The 18,296-nt window shown below is 34.5% G+C and overlaps 1 protein-coding gene across 10 annotated transcripts in view; it reads right to left on the bottom strand.

Moving 5' to 3' along the window:
• Nucleotides 1–18,296, bottom strand: part of raskol — a 118,850-nt gene that overhangs the window by 45,165 nt on the left and 55,389 nt on the right. For 2 of the 10 annotated variants that reach the window (XM_053745357.2, XM_053745356.2), the window contains exon 2: nt 12,908–13,130. The exons of 5 other annotated variants lie outside the window; for them this stretch is intronic. In XM_053745357.2, the coding sequence (XP_053601332.1) occupies nt 12,908–13,082 (175 nt within the window). In that variant the 5' untranslated portion in view covers nt 13,083–13,130. Of the gene's footprint in view, nt 1–5,037; nt 5,321–12,907; nt 13,131–18,296 lie in introns of those variants that run through there. 3 more of the 10 variants (XM_053745358.2, XM_053745350.1, XM_053745352.1) reach the window with 3 other exon arrangements.

Here is an 18,296-nt window from a genome sequence, read left to right as displayed (position 1 = left end):
CAAATAGAGATTGATCGCAGTCATCTAAATACTTCCATTATCTCATAATAACATTCTATAATGTGTTTCTTACATCATAGTCGGTGTTAAATAATGAAAACTGGACAGGAACAGCAGCATGTAGACGCTCACATAATTTACATTTAGATGCCAAAATAAACTTTCGTGTTTACTTAATTCATTCGCAATAAGTATTTCAGAAATTAAAGCTGAAATATTTTGATAACTAAAAATACAATATCTACAAAGGTTTTCAGTGTTAAGTATGGAATATTATAGAACGTTTACATCCTAGTTCTAAGAGAAAGGGAGGATGTACTTTCACATAAAACAGTATAGATATTTTATGAAATACAGTTAAAGGATTTAAAGAGGTAACTGGTAAAGCAGGTTGAACAAGCAGTCATGCCATGATTTAGCCAAGTTAATGGTAGACAACAGAGCCGCGGTGCACTGTTCACATGTACTCACGCACGTACGAGACGGCTGACAATACTCAAGTTTCTCTAAATTTGCAATTCACATAAGATAGTAATATAGCGTATATACTAATTGTATAGGAACTTCGTACTGTGCGAGATCTGAGTGTTTATTAAGTGAAAGTGGAAAGGTTTAAATGTCACGTCTTACGCAATAAGTTCTGATGGAACTGAGTTCTATAAAATCAATTCTGGGTGACTGATGCTATGTGTCTATGTGTGTGTACGAGTACTGAAGTGTAATGTGAGTACATTGTTATGTACTCTTCACTATGGTGATTTGAGAGACTGATGGTAACTACAATGAAAATAATAGATATACATAATAGATAAATAACATCATTATGCAATTCCATGAAAATAAATTTTACCACTAGTGTAAGACAATATACGACAAAGCCAAATATTTATAATACAGCTCTGTCTATTAGCAAGTGCATCCAATTTAGTGAATAGCAAATCCTGGGAAACTATATCGACAGAAGAAACTATATTACAGCAGTAATGGTCGGCGGACAAATCTATCCAGAATAGAATTCGTGACTAAACGATTGCACCGAATCAGTTGGATAAGGCAAAAATCTTATCGCAAATGCTGTTTAAAACCTTTTTTGCCCTTTGAAATCAGTTCAATCGGATTATGCCAAGATACTGACAGAAAAACTTTGTAGATAAATTAGCTAAACTATATATATTAGTTAAACATATATTCTTGATTTTAAAGATGATTTATATAAAAATAACCTAAATTTTAATACATGACAGGAAACAAATCTATTTTCAAGTAACTAAGTAAATGAATAATTGCAGACTATATTTACATATACATAAACCCACTACTGCTGCTGAGATATTTAACCGAAACACGTTATTGCGTGCAAGTTTCCTTAAATGTAGACAGATAATGATGATAGTTGCATAAAGCAGGGTTATGCTTAATTTATCAATAAAGTTACTTCACTATATTATGCATTTTATATAATAATCCTGCGCAGTTACGTCCTCGATTTTTACGCGTCAATAGCGATATTGAAAAGTGACATAAAACTTTCACTTATCTCAACTCTGAACTCTTAAGGCAGCTTATCTGTTTTTAACATTGATTCTGGCAGATATTGCAATGCGGTACAGAATTCTTACTATATACTTTAAATTCTATGTGATATATGAAAATAAATATTCCAAATGACATGTAAGTTGGTTTTATGAATGGCTGAAGAAAATTTTATATGTGCCTACTGTTAAACGAATGTACATGTATTGGAAACCTTAAACACATTTTCACTAATATAATAGCCGTGTTTTAGAACAACCGTTTACCAGTGACTGGTCGTCAATTTCCGGGAGCCGTAGGTACCGGAAGTGCGGGGAATGACCGCGATGTCACCGCCGCCGCTTGACCAATAAGGCGTCGCCATTGGCAGGGCTCCGCGAAAATTGTCACCTGAAGTTCTCACTCAATAACGCTTTGACATTCCTCAGTGGTCAGTTGGTCGTTCTACGTTTTCCCGGAGGTCTGAAGAATTTAGCAATACCCAAATAGGAAATACTTAAGAATATATACAATTTTGAATTATATAGTGAAAGTCCACATATCTAAATGAAGTAAAAAGAGTCCAAGCATAACTGGTGCGAAGCATTTACATAAGTAGGTTTGGAATACCTCATTGTCTTTCGTTTTGCATAACTTAAAAATGTCGTTCTCATAGAGACCAATATATAAATTTCGCCGCGTCTATTTGCACCGCAGTGTGAAGAAACCCTAATCTAAAAATTATGCATATGTAATTCATAATTTTTACTGTTTACATACACACCAATAAACAGATAATATGCTGCCGATGCACCTTTACTGTTCCACGTTGACGATGCTATTATTCGCCGAAGGACTGATTTCAAACTGACAACTTTATAAATATTGGTTCAATGTTCATTTTTTCGACAAGTTCATTTGGTCGATTAAATTCAGAAATTACTATATTGGTTTCCAAAAAACCATATATTTTTGATTTTATTCGAAAGCTTCTATTTCAACCTATTAATCCTTCTTATATAGACGTATGTAATTTCATATTGTCTCACAAAGAGGCCAGCAGTTAGTCGACCGTTATTGTCAGTGATTATTCAGGTTCATGTTACTGGCACACCTCGCCAGCTCTGTAATTATTGTGCAAACACTAAATTGAGGCCTCTCAGGACACAGCTCGCCAGATGTCCCATCGAGACTACCTCGTACACACACACACAAGTTTCGAAGGAGTTTCACGAGATTTTGACTGCTGTGTACAGTTAAGATTATATTTTATCGAGAGTTAGCTTCTGAATGTATAATATATTTTATGTTTTGAACATATTTGGTATATTACAAAATGAATATATAATTTTAAAGACTTATCAAATATACCTTTCAAGTCAGTACTCCACTTGAGAGTCCCTCTACCCGTCGAAAGCTTTTACCATAATCAACTTGACGAACGTTTATTGCGCTCGAATGTTCCCAAAAAATCCCAGTTTATCCCTACGATGCATGTTCTCACGGGCGTTATCGCTTCTCGGGGAATTCGGCTGGTGACGATAACCACGCACTTATCTGTCGCCACCGCGATTTATATTACCCGCGAGGAAACTCTTATATAAACAACAAATTCTTCTACAAATACATCATTTGATAATGAATCGTTTATCAAAACATTTATGTAAAGATTTTCTTTCATATTCCGTTTCAGCCAGGGACACAGTTATATTGCAATAAATATTTTTGAATTCGATACATTTTAGTAAACAAATTTGACACAATCACATTAAACAACTGATCTTGTCATTTTATATTAAGATGGTTCTACAATAACGTCGATGGAATTCCAGTTGCAAGACCCGTATCAAATTATCTTTGAATTCAAGGAATAATGCACGCTATGGGGAAGACGTGTGCCGATTGACAAATAACATGAACCGTCGCCCATTATGAATCGTTTACCTGCATTTTAAATGTAAACATTTGTATTCTGACAATGATGGCAGACATTCTGCAACCGCATTACAACGTTCGCATTTCATTTGCAGTAATTATAGACTATTGCTCAAAACTAGAAATTTATGTATCCTGTCTCTAAACGTAGTTTCCTTCCTCGGTAAACAATCGATAGAGAAACGGATAGAATGAGTCTACCTACTCTAAGTCAAGTGCGTCACTGATAATACACTTGAAAACAATAAGATTTTATTGTAAGAACAAAACCGGGTAAGCAGGTCCGCATTGTGGGCTGGTCGGGCACTAGGGAGCGAGATAACAATGGTTTGTGGAGCAGGTAGCGGGATGCCGTCTTGGCAGTTGCAAGACGTGGAGGCACAAGACATGTGCAGGCGAGATTTCGTACCACCCGGCGCGACAGATGCTCCTCGTGAATTTTTTAACGCATTCTACTTGTAATTTTATATAGATGCAATTTTATTATTCTTATCCTTAACTCTTGTTTCAGTTGTTGTTGAGTTTACAAAATTTCTACGAGTTTATTTAAATTAATTTCTACGACTGACGAAGAGGCACAAGCCTCTTCGTCAGTCGTCCTGACTCTTTTCCGATGATTGAATCTTTAATAAAGTAAATTATAAAAATATATTACAAACTGCTTCTAAAATAAAAATAGCAAGAAATCAGGAAATCAACATTCGAACAAAATTTTCATTTCTTGTCGAAATAGATGGATCATTAAAATATTCTAATCTCAGATAGAAATGTCCAATAACAACTTTACTCATTCGTGTGTGACTAAACGTCTTTTCATTGATGGCAAGTGAAGCGCGAAATACTGGCCTCCAAATCACGATGCTCAGGCTCATGATACAATAGAACACAAGACAGATGTTAAAAAAGAAAAATACTTCCAATAATTGAAAATTATGAACAAATTTTCCTCAGCGAATCGAGAAGCGGAGAATATGTTGTTTTTATAATGTTAAGGTCAAAGCAACAAGGCATGAAATTATGAAACTAAAGGTATCCTAGTACTTAGCATAATTTATTGTATGTACACGTTGAAATATAACCTACAAATGCTTGTTTTAAAACGCTGATACAACTGGCCTCTCTCGTCAATAACGTCTTTGTCAGAGTAAATAAGTACAGACAAACAGATGCAAAATATGTATAACACAACCTCTTCGAGTAGGTAACGTGATATATGAGCATGTAAATATATGCCATCGTAAAGGGTGACCGTCCGGAGCAAATGACACACTCTGCATGTGGCTATATTTAGGTTCCTCTTCCACGGCGTCGAACCAACGACGTGTGATATGATGTTAGGCCACTGGGGGCAATCAATACACCGAGTTATTAATCGATTCATTACGGAACAGTACCTCACAGGGCCACTGTCAACCTCAGCCGCACTGACCTTTGCATTAAAGTTGACATTAAACCAACAATTTTCAAGAATTCGAAAGCTTGCAGAGAACATTTCACCAACGAAATTATATAACGCGACTTACGTTGACTTGTTTACAAGAAACCTCTTAAAAGTATAGTGGGCATATACAATTTGCTTTATTAACATACCATAAATGATATATGTTAAAAAGAAAACCGATTCCTTATACGACACAATTTTAAATATGGAATTAAGAAACAAAAAGAACACACTGTATAAGCACTGAATGGTCAAAGTATTTGTCACAGAACAAACGGAGTCGTATAACACTTGTGGTCCATAACCGGTATAATAGATTTTGTAGCTATCTGTGCAAACCGCAGAGTTCCTGCGCTTTGTGGGCGCGTGTGGCGACACTGGCGACTGAGCAAAACTAACTGGAGAGTTAGCAGAGCAGAGTGCAGCGTTACAGCGTGGCGTGGAGCGCAACGCCTCGTGTCGACTACACTGTTTACCAACCTTACGCGCCCGGTGCGCCCACCACTCCACTTTCCACAAAAATTTAACATTGATAAACTTTATCAATGCGCCGCAGGACCCCAAATACGAGCGCGTACTATTGAATAAACGAGTTCATTGACACTGCATTGTTGGCAATTAAAATAAATCATGGACTAAATTGATAGAACTGTAAATTGTAATTACAAATTCAGGCCACGTTACATAAATGCAACAATGAAATCCAATGTAATAACTAAAAGTCAATAAATAAGACAAATATGTTATTTATTTCGCGCGCATTTTCATATATGTATAATCAACTTTTAACTTTCTTTTTTCATAGTTATACATTATTTATTTATTTACAGCCATTAGGATTTGGTCAAAGGTCTCCCTCCTATAACATAGCATATAGCATATAGCATATAGCATATATTACTATGAATACTTAGTATTAGAGGATCCGATACTAAAAAGCTAAGTGTGGCGAGCATTCGTAATTTTACTACATGCATATGCTATTGAAAGTCGAAAAGAATTTGTGTCTTGTGCTGGTACTCACCGGATACAAGATATTCCAGTTCATCGTCGCTCATATACATGTCAGAATCGAAATGCTCGCTATAAATGCATTTCAAATACGGCATCGAATAATTAATTGAAAAGATTGGGATCGCACTTGAATAAAATGACATTTATGATATCACCAGAACAAAATTAACGGAAGCACGAACAATTATATGAACTACAGTAGCATAAATATACGGTATGACCGCGCTTATAGACACGAAAATACATTCAAAAATGAAAAAGTAATGTGTACCACAAACCAAACCGATATATCTTCGCGCAATATAATGATGCAACCGAGAGATAGTTTCGCATTACAATGTAGGGCTTCGTTTTGAAATATTTTTATTGCATGCAATTTTCATAACTTCTTTTGATTGCAGAGTTGTCTACGTTTTAAAAGGAATGAAGCATAAAAATCCCCTGTTACTGAAAGCAGATATAAATATAGATAGATGTGATTGTTTATAACTGGACAGGATTTATTGCGTTACACCGGAAACAAGCAGCCTAACAAAACTTTTCTTGGCTATAATTAACATATAACGAAACAGAAAGCTTAACGTGTCTTCAAAGGAAGGATGCGTAAACAAAACGGAAAATGAAAACGCGTATTCGACATAGGGTTGTGACTAGGCCTGTTTCGGCAGTCACTGAGTCACGAACGAACACAGGACGTGGCGAGGCATGGCGCACGTGGCCAAGCACGGCGCGATTAGATGTATGCTCACTGATAGTGAATATCACTCGAATCACGTTAAGGTTAGATTCTTTGACCCCAAGTTAATCAGATAAGAAACATGACAGGCCTTCAACGTGTCCACAATCTGTGTCGGAATACAATGGTACGTTTTGTAGTACACCCACTCGAATTCTACCTATACATCATGTCAAATGTAGAACATAAAATCTCAGCAACAAGCAAAACGAAGGCCTGTCCCAATTTGTACGCGTGATATGGAACATCTGCATTGCCGTGTTGTACTGCGGGGATTATATTTTTGGCATGGAACTTTAAAAAACAGGCCAAATTAGAAACATATTTTTGTTTCGACATATAAAATCCTGATAAAGAAACTAAATCATAACGCAACGCAATATATTGCAGGGGGCTTCTGTAATTATGTCAATAAGTTATCAATTTAATTAAACACTATCTTAGTTAGCTATGAAACAATAACTCGTGACCTAATCGTTTTTATTTTACTGAATATTAATCACAACATTGACTACTAATTGAATAAGTTGGTAACGTTGTATGAAAGTCAATAACAGGACGTGTTCAAATGCCGCCGTATGAAAAGGACGCGTGTCCAAGTCGAGTTCAAAATAACATCATAAACAAACCTACTGGCGAGTCAGAGTCTGATTCAAGCGGAGACTACAAAATAGTGAAAATTCAGAATTGATCGCGACATACACAGACAATGGACATTGTGTAAAAATGTTAATTGGTACCCATGAAACGGCATATCAATATTATTCTTTTAAGCCGATCTTGAAGAGCACTACAGATAGATGCAGGTTTTTCACGAAATAAAACAAATAGTTTGAGCATTTGAGTGACTCTTCTATATTAGCATTATTGTGATGAGCGGATGCAGCGATGTAACGGTGCACCGTTGTGCGCAGCGTCATATTATGCAGATATCCGGCGCGGACCGCGCAACGCGTCGCGACATGGCCAAAACAACATCGACTATGTTTCTGCTAATTTAGTACTACAATTTTAATTATTAATCACGATATAATATAAGCAAAATATATAGGCACAAAGAAAATACAATACTCACTTCGTCAATAAATTCACAATAAGAAAAACCCTGCCACATGCGTCGCCAAAAATAAAATCTAAATAAATATTAAATTTATTAACTATAACCAATTTTCTTCCTTGTTTACTGACTGATAGATAATAATCTACATTAATAAAATCGCAAGTCAAATAAAAAAATACCAAAACCTTTACTATTACTACGCAACCGTATCGATGATTTGATGAAAATTATTTTTTTAAATAGCATTATCAGTAATTGAGACTCTTCCAAAAGAAATATTTAATTTATAATTATTTGCCCCACTAGAACGAAGTCAAACTTACAATTTTCTGATATTAAATCTTATCGATTTCGATATAAACTATAATTGAGACAAAATATATTTTAAACAAAACGTACATTATGGAAAATAATTTGTATTGTGTAAAAGAAGAAAAGCAACTCAGCGAAAAATAACAATACAAAGATAAATATCTTAATGAAAGCGGATATTTAACTGCGGTTAGTCTCAAAATTATGCTAGATTTGCACTTGCAATTAATTTGATAAAAACCGCTGCTTAGAGAGTGTAACATCGAATATAATCACAGACAGATAAAGTTTGGCCATTCGAATAAATTAATGCTCCTGTTTTGTTTCATTTCCATGTTTTCGATCTTAATATTAATATTATCTTTTCCATTGCTATTGTAGGGTTGCTATTATTGTGTAGACGATATTTTGTCATTACAACTATATATTACTAACTATTAGTAAACTTACCGTACAATACGTAATTTATCCACTATGCATTAACATATACTGCAGTTGTATGGACACTTACCTGCAACAATAAAAAAAAGTATTGTAATATACAATTTTGTATGTATTACAATTTGCACATTAACTAAACTGTTACTAGCTGTAATTAAGTTATGTAAAGGCATCATTTTAGAAGAGTGATGGTTGTATATTACATTGCAATCACACAATGGCTCTACCTAACAGATAAAGTGGCTTCAAATATCCCATCATCATTCATCTAAAATGATGCCTTTACAGAATTATCTATAGACCTATAAGAAACAATATATCCATAATTATCCATGTAAAGCCATATAAATACATATATTTTAGTGAAAATTTAATCAGTTGCCAGTAACTGGCCTTTGCCGTAATGCGAGTGCGAGCCGCATCCAGAATGAGCTGACTCACTTGGAACATGGAGGTTATAGAAAACAAACTCGTATGTAGGCAGACTTGTAAACTGACTACCTTTATGTTTGAAAGTTATTTCTACACTCACATTATTTTGAAACTTGCAGCGTGATATAACTACAACCCTCATAAGTGTATATAACTTCAACCTTTCGCATTAAAAGCTTCTCCTTCGAAATATAAAAAAAAAAATAAGGAAAAATGTGAACTCATTATAAACTTCGATATCGACTACTCAGCGAACCACTGCGTCTCGGGCCAATCAAAGAAACACAAGTACAAGCAAGAAAAACTATGGGAATCCAGTAATGATCACCTTCCGAGCGCAGCTTATGTTTTTATGTCGCCAGCTCTCTCTTCAGAAGAAAGGTACGTTTCTAGGTAAGGTCAGTAGACTTATAAGGCGTCCAGAAATCACATTTCAACTCGAGAGATCGAGATTAGAAAAGGAGGTAGAACTTGTTTGCATTAAAGTGACACATTTAATACTTAAATGATAACAAACATAGCTTGTTGATGTCTGTATGCATTTGTATTATGACTGTATGCATTTTACATTTCCTAAAAAAATCGATTCACACAAAAAACAAACTACTTAAAATACGGTTATAAGTTTACTTCTTTAATTACTTATATTCAATATATAAAATGTAACGTATATTCAACTATTGCCACAAAGACATGAAAGACAAGCAAATAAGTTGGAAAATCGCAGAGCATATCGTGACCTAAAAGATGAAAGAGTTCATTCAGTCTCGTACTAAGAAGACGGATGGGCTAATTTGGTACAGTTCGGAGACAAAGACTGGACGAGCTTATTATCCGTGACGAGTCATGCTATACGGATTAGTACTAATTTATGCGAACAGTCCCGGAAGATTCTGCAAAATCACTGCTTTCATGGTCACTTCATTTTACGTTACCATTCATTTAGAATACAAAAATCAAATATTTCTAAATACGAAAACTCATATAACACACTTACCTAAAGATATACATATAGTAATCAAAAAATCTTAAGATTTTTTAATGAAGACAAAATAATAAACTTAATTCTCTGCGTAAAACGCAGACAAATTAACACAAACACAATTATTACACATTCCGTGAAATAAAATTATCATGTTTAATTTAATATCCGAATCAATATATACCATATGATGGATAAATAATCTTCTGTTGCGTTTAATAGTACGTGGCGAAATAAATAGAACTGTTTGTTTGAATCCCTGAAGAGCATCAGAGCCGGCAGGGGCGATGGCCGGTCGATGTGGGTCAAACCTGTAAACCGCTCGAGCTTGCGTGAATGATATGTATGTGTCTACAAAGCAATTCTATTCTTGCATGTGTTTATGACCCCAGTCCGGAGAAAGTTGTAATAACAAATGAAAGTTCCGTTAAAATAAGGTAAGTTGGATGCGTAAATTAAACGAATTTACGCTATGGCTATCGAAGTGCCCTTAAAGTCTTTGCGCCATAGATTGCGCCTACGCCCCTTAAACGCTTGGCAACGAAGAAGCTTTGGAAAATGGACAAGAATTCGCTCATTGTCTTTCATGAATATTCCCATTATGGTTTACTTTGTGGGGTAAATTTTATAAAATGTCTTGTGTAGACCTTTCTTTCGGCTTCTTAGCGGATTTGATTAAGCTTTTATAGCCAGCCAGCATTCATAATAATATTATAGCTAAAGTTTTTCTATTACACATGCAAGCCGATTGACACATGTGTTATACTAATTCAGTGTAAATAAAAATATTATCAGTAAGTAAATATAAGATGTATGACAAACAAACAAATTAGTTAAAATGTGCATAGAGGACGATTAACTGGCATTGTCAGCTGACAATTAATTCCATCATGTCCCATAAGAGGTAGGTAGTAAACCTTGGAATTGTACTACAAACACTGCACTGAATGGCTGCCAAAATGTATCACTTGCAACGGAATTCCGTCCCAGTTACGACACGCTCTTTCCCAACGCTGATGCTCACAAACAATTTTACAACCAATCGGCACATTATTCAGGCCTTTTTGTGTGGGTACACTTAACCATTGCATAGTTATGAAATCATTTTTACAAAATAAAACCGGACTAGATATAACGCAGGGTTTAAGGCTTATGTCGAATCGACAAGGATTATCAGACAGCACAGGACAGCGTTCTTTTAATAACGTGCAAAAACTGACAAATTCAAGTGGGACTGGGGGGTCACGTTTATCGTATGCGGCCAGAAAGGTGGGCGAAAACCTACCTTCTGAATACCGGACGCCCGTAGAAGAGGTAGACCGAGAAGGAGATGGCGGGACGATATCGACAAATCCCCAAAATGTCCAGAATTTACAAAGATAGTTATATATTATTATTATATAATTATAAGAAAAAGGGGGAGGCCTGTGAATGTTGTGTCCCGGTGCTGGGTAAAGTACCCAGCAGACAGTTGTCCCAACACAACATTTACAGGCTAGATAAAAAACTAGTCCAGAACTTTATAATCCTTGTATATGATGATTAACTATAGGTATATTTTTAAAATCTACAATTATATGTTTTTTATTTTGTAGTGTGGGAAAGGATAAATTAAAACAATACTTTGATAACTCCGTAATTAAATTAGTTTTAAAAACATGTAAGTTCTACTTAGATCACGTACCTAACCACCTTGTTACAGTTTTGATCTAAAAAGCATTTTTATAAAAGAAAGGACACAAGGTCAAAGAAAGAAATTAGAGGGGTTTTGCCCAGCAATAGAACATTTAATAGGTACTAATTAAGAAAAAAATTTTGGAAACATAGTGTCATATTATCTACTAATGCATTGTATAAACAATTCGATTGTTAGAAATCATAAATTTAACTGAATATCTACCTCATACATTTTATACGTGTAAATTATCGTAAATTGAAAATTGTTAAGTTTAAATATGATAATAATATGCAACGTTCGCCATTATAGCGTAGTGTATAAATGAAGAAATATTTCATTGTTATGTGCAAACGAAGTAATTAGTGGATTTACGTAAAGTCATGGAAACGGTGTCGTGGGAGCCATATTGTCTGACGCCTGTCGTTCTCGTCAACTGCGATAGGTATTTGTGATAAGTGAGTGCCTACTTCAATGCGCATGCATTGTTTATTATGGAAGACAAATGGCTTGTTCACAAGCCAAGTGTCCTTAATGCTCCTTTATAATACTATTGTTCAAATTTAATAATACAAAAGGATAAATGTGAATTCTGAGAACAAGCTGTCTTAGTATATGGAAGTATATATATATTAAACATTCAAGACGGTGATGATGAGGAAATTAAAAGATTATAAAAATATTAATTACTCCAAAAAGCACTTAGGGATTGTATTGAGTTCTATGTTTTGTGCCCACTATTAGTCTTTTTTTTTATTTTTCAAAAATAATAATTTAAAATTAATAGTCAGTCTACACACCGCATCCATGGTAATTTTAGGACTAGACTAAGAAAATTTATTTTTTCTTTAAGTTTTTAAAGACAAATCAAGAGGAGTTATTAAAATATAAGCATTGTACTACGAGTAGCGACACGGGTTGGCGACTTGTTGGCGAGCTCCGCAAACTGTCACAAAGACCAGCCTTATTTGGAGGACAGCTGCTTTGTTCGACATTCACGACAATAGCATGAATCATAATTTTCCCATAACTGATACCTCAGACGAAGCGCTGATCAGTTAGCTGGAATTATTAGTGAAAACTTTTTAAGAAAGAGGACGATTAATTAATTATACAAATTGAAAAGTTTCAAAAATAAATATTCAAAAGTAAGCAAAGTATGTGAATATAACTGAAGTTACAGTCAATGAACTTATTTAAAGTGTAATTTAACGTAAACATTTTGGTAATATTTTTAAATTTAATACATAATTTCAAGAATTAAGTAGTTATAAATTTGTAATTTGTTTGTGTCACACAAAAACCACGAATTATTTCATATCAACATTTTGTAGCGACATCTAGCGGCGAGTAGCCAAAATACTTACATGCACGTAACGCGTCTAGAGATGGCGGTAGCGTAGCAGCACTGCCTCCTTGCATTGCCGCTAGGGCGGCGTAAGATTCGCGATCACATGAACTCACTTCACTATATTTCCTTTTCCTATGAATTATCGCCTTCCACATATTAACTTTAGGCTTTTTAGGCCTTTGTAAACTCATTCACATGGTTTTCATACACCTTTGTTGAAATCACTTTCTACGACAATTCTACTTACGTTTTAACAACGTTAGTAAGGTTTATATTGGAAATTGCAACAATTGAAGGATCACTCTAGTAGATGCCGACAATTGGCGGATAAATCAGTTGCCGGGCAATCGTGTCGCAATAAGATGTAACAACGAGGCTCGATATAGGGGCCTTAGTTCTCGTCCTACGAAAAACTAATTTTATTGTGATTGACAAACTACTAAGGAAGGGGGAATAACCGTAATAACTTTAACTAGTGCGTTTTATCATTAAAAATATGCACTAAAGACTATTTTCTTTTTTTCATGCGGAAATATATTCGATCTGATTAGGTCCATATATGATTAGCCGTATACGACTTACGAACAGGAAAGCGCATCACGTAGTTTATGGCCCGCGGCAAATTGGAACACATAACAGTCCGTGACACTTTAAGAAATAAATCACAGGTGCGCTTTCAACGTTACGCTGCTTACGTTCGTGATAGTCGTCAAACAAAAACAATATTCTGTCGAGACCAAATAGTTCATCTGATACAAGGAGAATTTTACAGTCCTATATGCAAAAATATATATCTTCAATACTTCAAACAGATATGCATGATGACCTTCTGAAGCTACGTAAGTATATAAAATCAAATAGTTAATAGCCAGAAGAAGAAAATATATGTATAGGTACAATGGATGAAAGATCTGTATAGAATGGCAACGAAACAGTAGCATGCCAATTTTATTGTATATTTAGCGTCATTTTAAGAATATATGGCTTGTAGACATTCAGTGGTTAACCAGATTTTATTATTTTAACATTTAACAAAGAAGGTCATACATAAAACACCTTCTGTTCGAGCTCACCACACCCTGGAGAGAAGCCAACAACGAAATCCTAATTAAAACAGAACACGATCAACTTTTTTCTGAGCATTATTATCACGCAGCGCCCCTCTTGGGTTACTCATTGGTCCAAAAGACAGGAAAACATTTTCAAACAATATTAATTTTAGCTTTTGTGATACTGAGCGAGCATTCAGTAATAAGTAGTAAGAACCGCTTTTTGTACTGGCAAGATTTTAACAATTTTAATGCAGTAGGAAAGATTCTTGTTCTTATGATTTCATGTAGGTATAAACGAAATACAGAAGTGAGATGGAATCCTAACAACGAAGTAAGGGTACAGCAGTGCAGCTTGCATTGACACAAATTTAAAGCGAAGTTACAAATAGGTAATAATTGGATTAATAATGTATAGAAATCTTAAGAATCTTACACTCAATAAACAGCAATAGCACAAAGTTGGTGGAGGAGAAAAATATCGTAATGTTAGACAGAGCGGAGAAAAAACTTACAATCATTGGCAGCTGGTATTCTGTAATCGATTGTTTAAATTCTGTTGCCTCATTAACGAGCACGATGATCGGTATTTATTGTTGTTACATTCCGTCAGTAAGACGTTGCATCACGTAATATTGACAGTAATTATTAACTTATTTTGTTATTGTTCTAGAGCTGCCTCTCGTTGCTAACCTCTGCCACAATCTAATAGATTTCACACAGTAATTTAATTGTTTGCATACAATAGCACAAATTATAAATCGTGACTCAACTGTAAGCAGCGCCCGCGCCGACAGACCTACGGTAGCTCTTATCTACGTCATTAAACCAAAATAACTGCAAAAATAACTATTGTTGTAATTATGGACCCGCTTGCCGTTACTTCCAAAACGACAACTGCATATCTCACGAAACAAAAGAATTGGTTATAATTTATCTTTGATATTAATGTCGTCTCCATTATACAATTTAAGAAAATACAGTTATTGCTGTGCAATGATTTCGTCTATTCTAATAATTATTTCTTATAAGAATAAGAGCAAATTAAGTAAAAGTAAGAAAAAGTAATGCGGTAATAGCAGATATTTAGTTAAAATTTGAATAAACTCAACATCATGCACCCCGTGCACCTGACCAAACTTAAATACCTTATTTATAAACTCGCGGCGTTGAATTTTAGATGTTATGGAAACTGTTGCAAGTAACTGAGATGTTTGATTTGTGAGTTTCAAACTGTTTCTAAGCAGAAGGCGAATGTCAAAAACTATTACAATGTGTATGACCGGGAAATTGTATGTTACCTCGTCAATTCTTTAGTTTTTTTTTTTTGCTTTTCAAAATTTTTTACGGACCACTTCTATATATATATATATATATATATATATATATATATATGATGGAGGTATACCTTCTTCTATGTTGAATTTTAATAATTGTGGATAAGTGGCTAACTAGTCTATTCTTTAGGTTTTTTTTTGCTTTTCTATATACAATGCAAATTTATTTCTGTACCATCATCATTTTCGACTAACCGGACATGAAAAGCGTATAAATTTTCAATGAAAGCTTTAATATTCCCATAAACTTTAATGTAAGCTATAATTATACTTCACCAAGACGTAATAACGTAGGCTCTGACGTAAATATGTAAGGAGATTAGTCATCCTCATGCCTTCGTAGGCGACGTACTCAGCTCGAGAGCGAACCTTCCCAACGGCCCACACGCTCCGCCTAGCATCAACTAAGTACACCTGCAATTTACGATTCATCCTGCATCTCGAAATAGATGGATTTCCGTGGAACGATGCAAATCGTTTGAAGAACCAAACAGACACGGCTATAAATTAACAGAAAAGCGATTACACGCCATTTCTTTGTCTCATACCCTGCTGCCTTAAAACAATAAAAAGTACATAGTCATACCCTTAATACTATAACACGATTGTTTTAGAAATGTTATGATCTTACACTTATGAGAGCCACAAATGAAAAGAACATATCCTTCTTATATTGCCACTATGAGATATTTCATTCATAGTTGACGAGAAACATATCTCATAGTAAAAGTCAGTACAACGTCATTGTATGGCTTCGTGGCTTGTCGCATTGATTGCTATGTCAGTGAAGACAGCCATTAACTATGATGTGTTAGCCTTGAATTAGTCATCAATAGTTTATAGGTGCCTTAACGCAATAATAACGAACAGATGGATATGTGCCAACGGTGTTTTATTGTGTACGTTACTTTCGGAGGATAACTGTAATATTTTAGAAAAATCATATCATTTGCACGAGGAAGAATTTTGGTTTAGAGAAATTACAAGCGAATTAAATATTTCTTCTGTAAAAAATACTTTTGAGATGAAAAATTTATTTATATGATTTTAAGGGCCTGATCAGTAACTTAAAGAAACCGTAAGTAAATAACAACATATAATTCTTACTCTTTGCGGTAAATGAGTACAACAGTAATTAATACAAATGACAAAGCAACCAGTTTTAAAAAACGTGAAACATGTAACTAAATAATCGTATGAGATCATGACCAGCCTCTATTTAGAACGACATCATCGATTTTATTAAAAATAGTAAAAATAAACTTAGAAGATGATGACACATCGATTTCAAATTATTATTAAAAATATATCAAAAGTTATAATTATTTATATAATAATGCTGTTGATTACCAGCAGTATAATATTGAATTCCAACTGTTATAATGGAATAATAAATAGCAGTATCAACGTAACCTGGGTTAACGTGATTGGACTCATAACGGCCAACAATGATCTTAGTGGTCGTATGTGACTGCCCATTGAGTCCATTTATAATCCGTTGTGCTAATCAAATAATAATATCCTGTGTGCCTCTTACTGGCGAGATCAGCTTGCGAAACACGTGCTTCTGACGCCTGCTCTACACATCGGCCACGATCGCGGCAAATCGAAGTACATTGCTTAGTTCTTCCTTGTGTTGTTAGAAATATTACATTAAAATTAAGCAATGTATGTAAGAACCACAATCTTGGTCGATGTGTATTACTGACATGATACGCCACGTGAGATTAAAAACCGTCCAACAAAAACACAAGGCATATGCGAGTTTTATTTAAATATAACAACTGACATTGTGTGTTGGTCGGAATTTAATAAGTAGACTTTTATGTAGTTATTATGTTTTTATACAGTGACTTGCTAAGGAGTTTATTTAGATTATTTATCATTTCAGGAATAAATTCAGTAATTAATTTCGGTTTTATCAATCGATCATCGTGTAATTTTATGGCTCTTACGTCAAACCAATCAACCAATAACTATACTTCTTTGTCACTCAAACATAGTCACGAAACTGGTATAGATATGCTTGTATTTCATTTTAACACAAAAAATACGACTTATTTACAAAGAACTCGGTTAAATTACTGTAATTTTACGCATTTAAATGTACTTAAAACATAAGGACAATAGTAAAAGTCATTAAATAAACAATTGTTGCCGGCAATTAGAATCTTAGATTTGAATGCGATTGTGGACCAACAGATCTCGCTGAACGTTGCAACTGTAATACGTTACATTACTACACACTATCACCGAAGTCGGACAGATGACGACTCGAATGCATGTACATTGTGTAGCTTGTATAAGTGATTTTATTTACCGCAATGAAAAATCAGCAATGTATACCGAATCCGCCAAAATTTGGCAACTGTTCGCGAGTAATGTGGAGCCGGAATAACAATTAGTATCGCAGCAAACCAACCTTGAATCTTTATCGCGCTACTGTTTAGCACCAACGTTATAATTATTGCAACAGACGTTATCATTATAAACATTATTGAATTAGAAGGGTCAATTGACATAATATATGATTAATTGTTTTGTTTTGTAAATAAACACGTGGATTGTTTATCAATATTTGTGTCTGAGTTGCTGATTGACCCATGAATTTGATACACAAATCAACAACAGAAATTATTATTATCACGTACCTTCTAACGTATTGTTACATCCATAAGTTTACATTTTAATCTTTTATATAATCCAAGGAAGCCATTGTAATAACAGTTACATTGTGGAATGTACAATTATTTGAAGAGTGTGGTTTCCAACCTAGAATAGGACCATTTCATATCATGTGGATGTCGTAATCGTAAGAGGAAGTGAGATGGTTGATGTTGGTATAAACACTTTCCGTCAAGAAATTAATTTTGCCAATTACAATAATCACCCAGCAACGCCCCATCATGAAACTGAAAAAATACAGATTCCGTCTTAATTAATAATAAGAGAATTACATGCATGTGTTGCTTATCTAGCGGAACCAATACACGGGATTCACCCTAGCAATGATCCGAGG

This window comes from Plodia interpunctella, chromosome 5 (genome assembly GCF_027563975.2).
Source record: "Plodia interpunctella isolate USDA-ARS_2022_Savannah chromosome 5, ilPloInte3.2, whole genome shotgun sequence".
Lineage (NCBI taxonomy): Eukaryota > Metazoa > Arthropoda > Insecta > Lepidoptera > Pyralidae > Plodia > Plodia interpunctella.
Note: the sequence above shows the minus strand (reverse complement) of the source record. Positions and strands in the feature narration are given on the sequence as shown.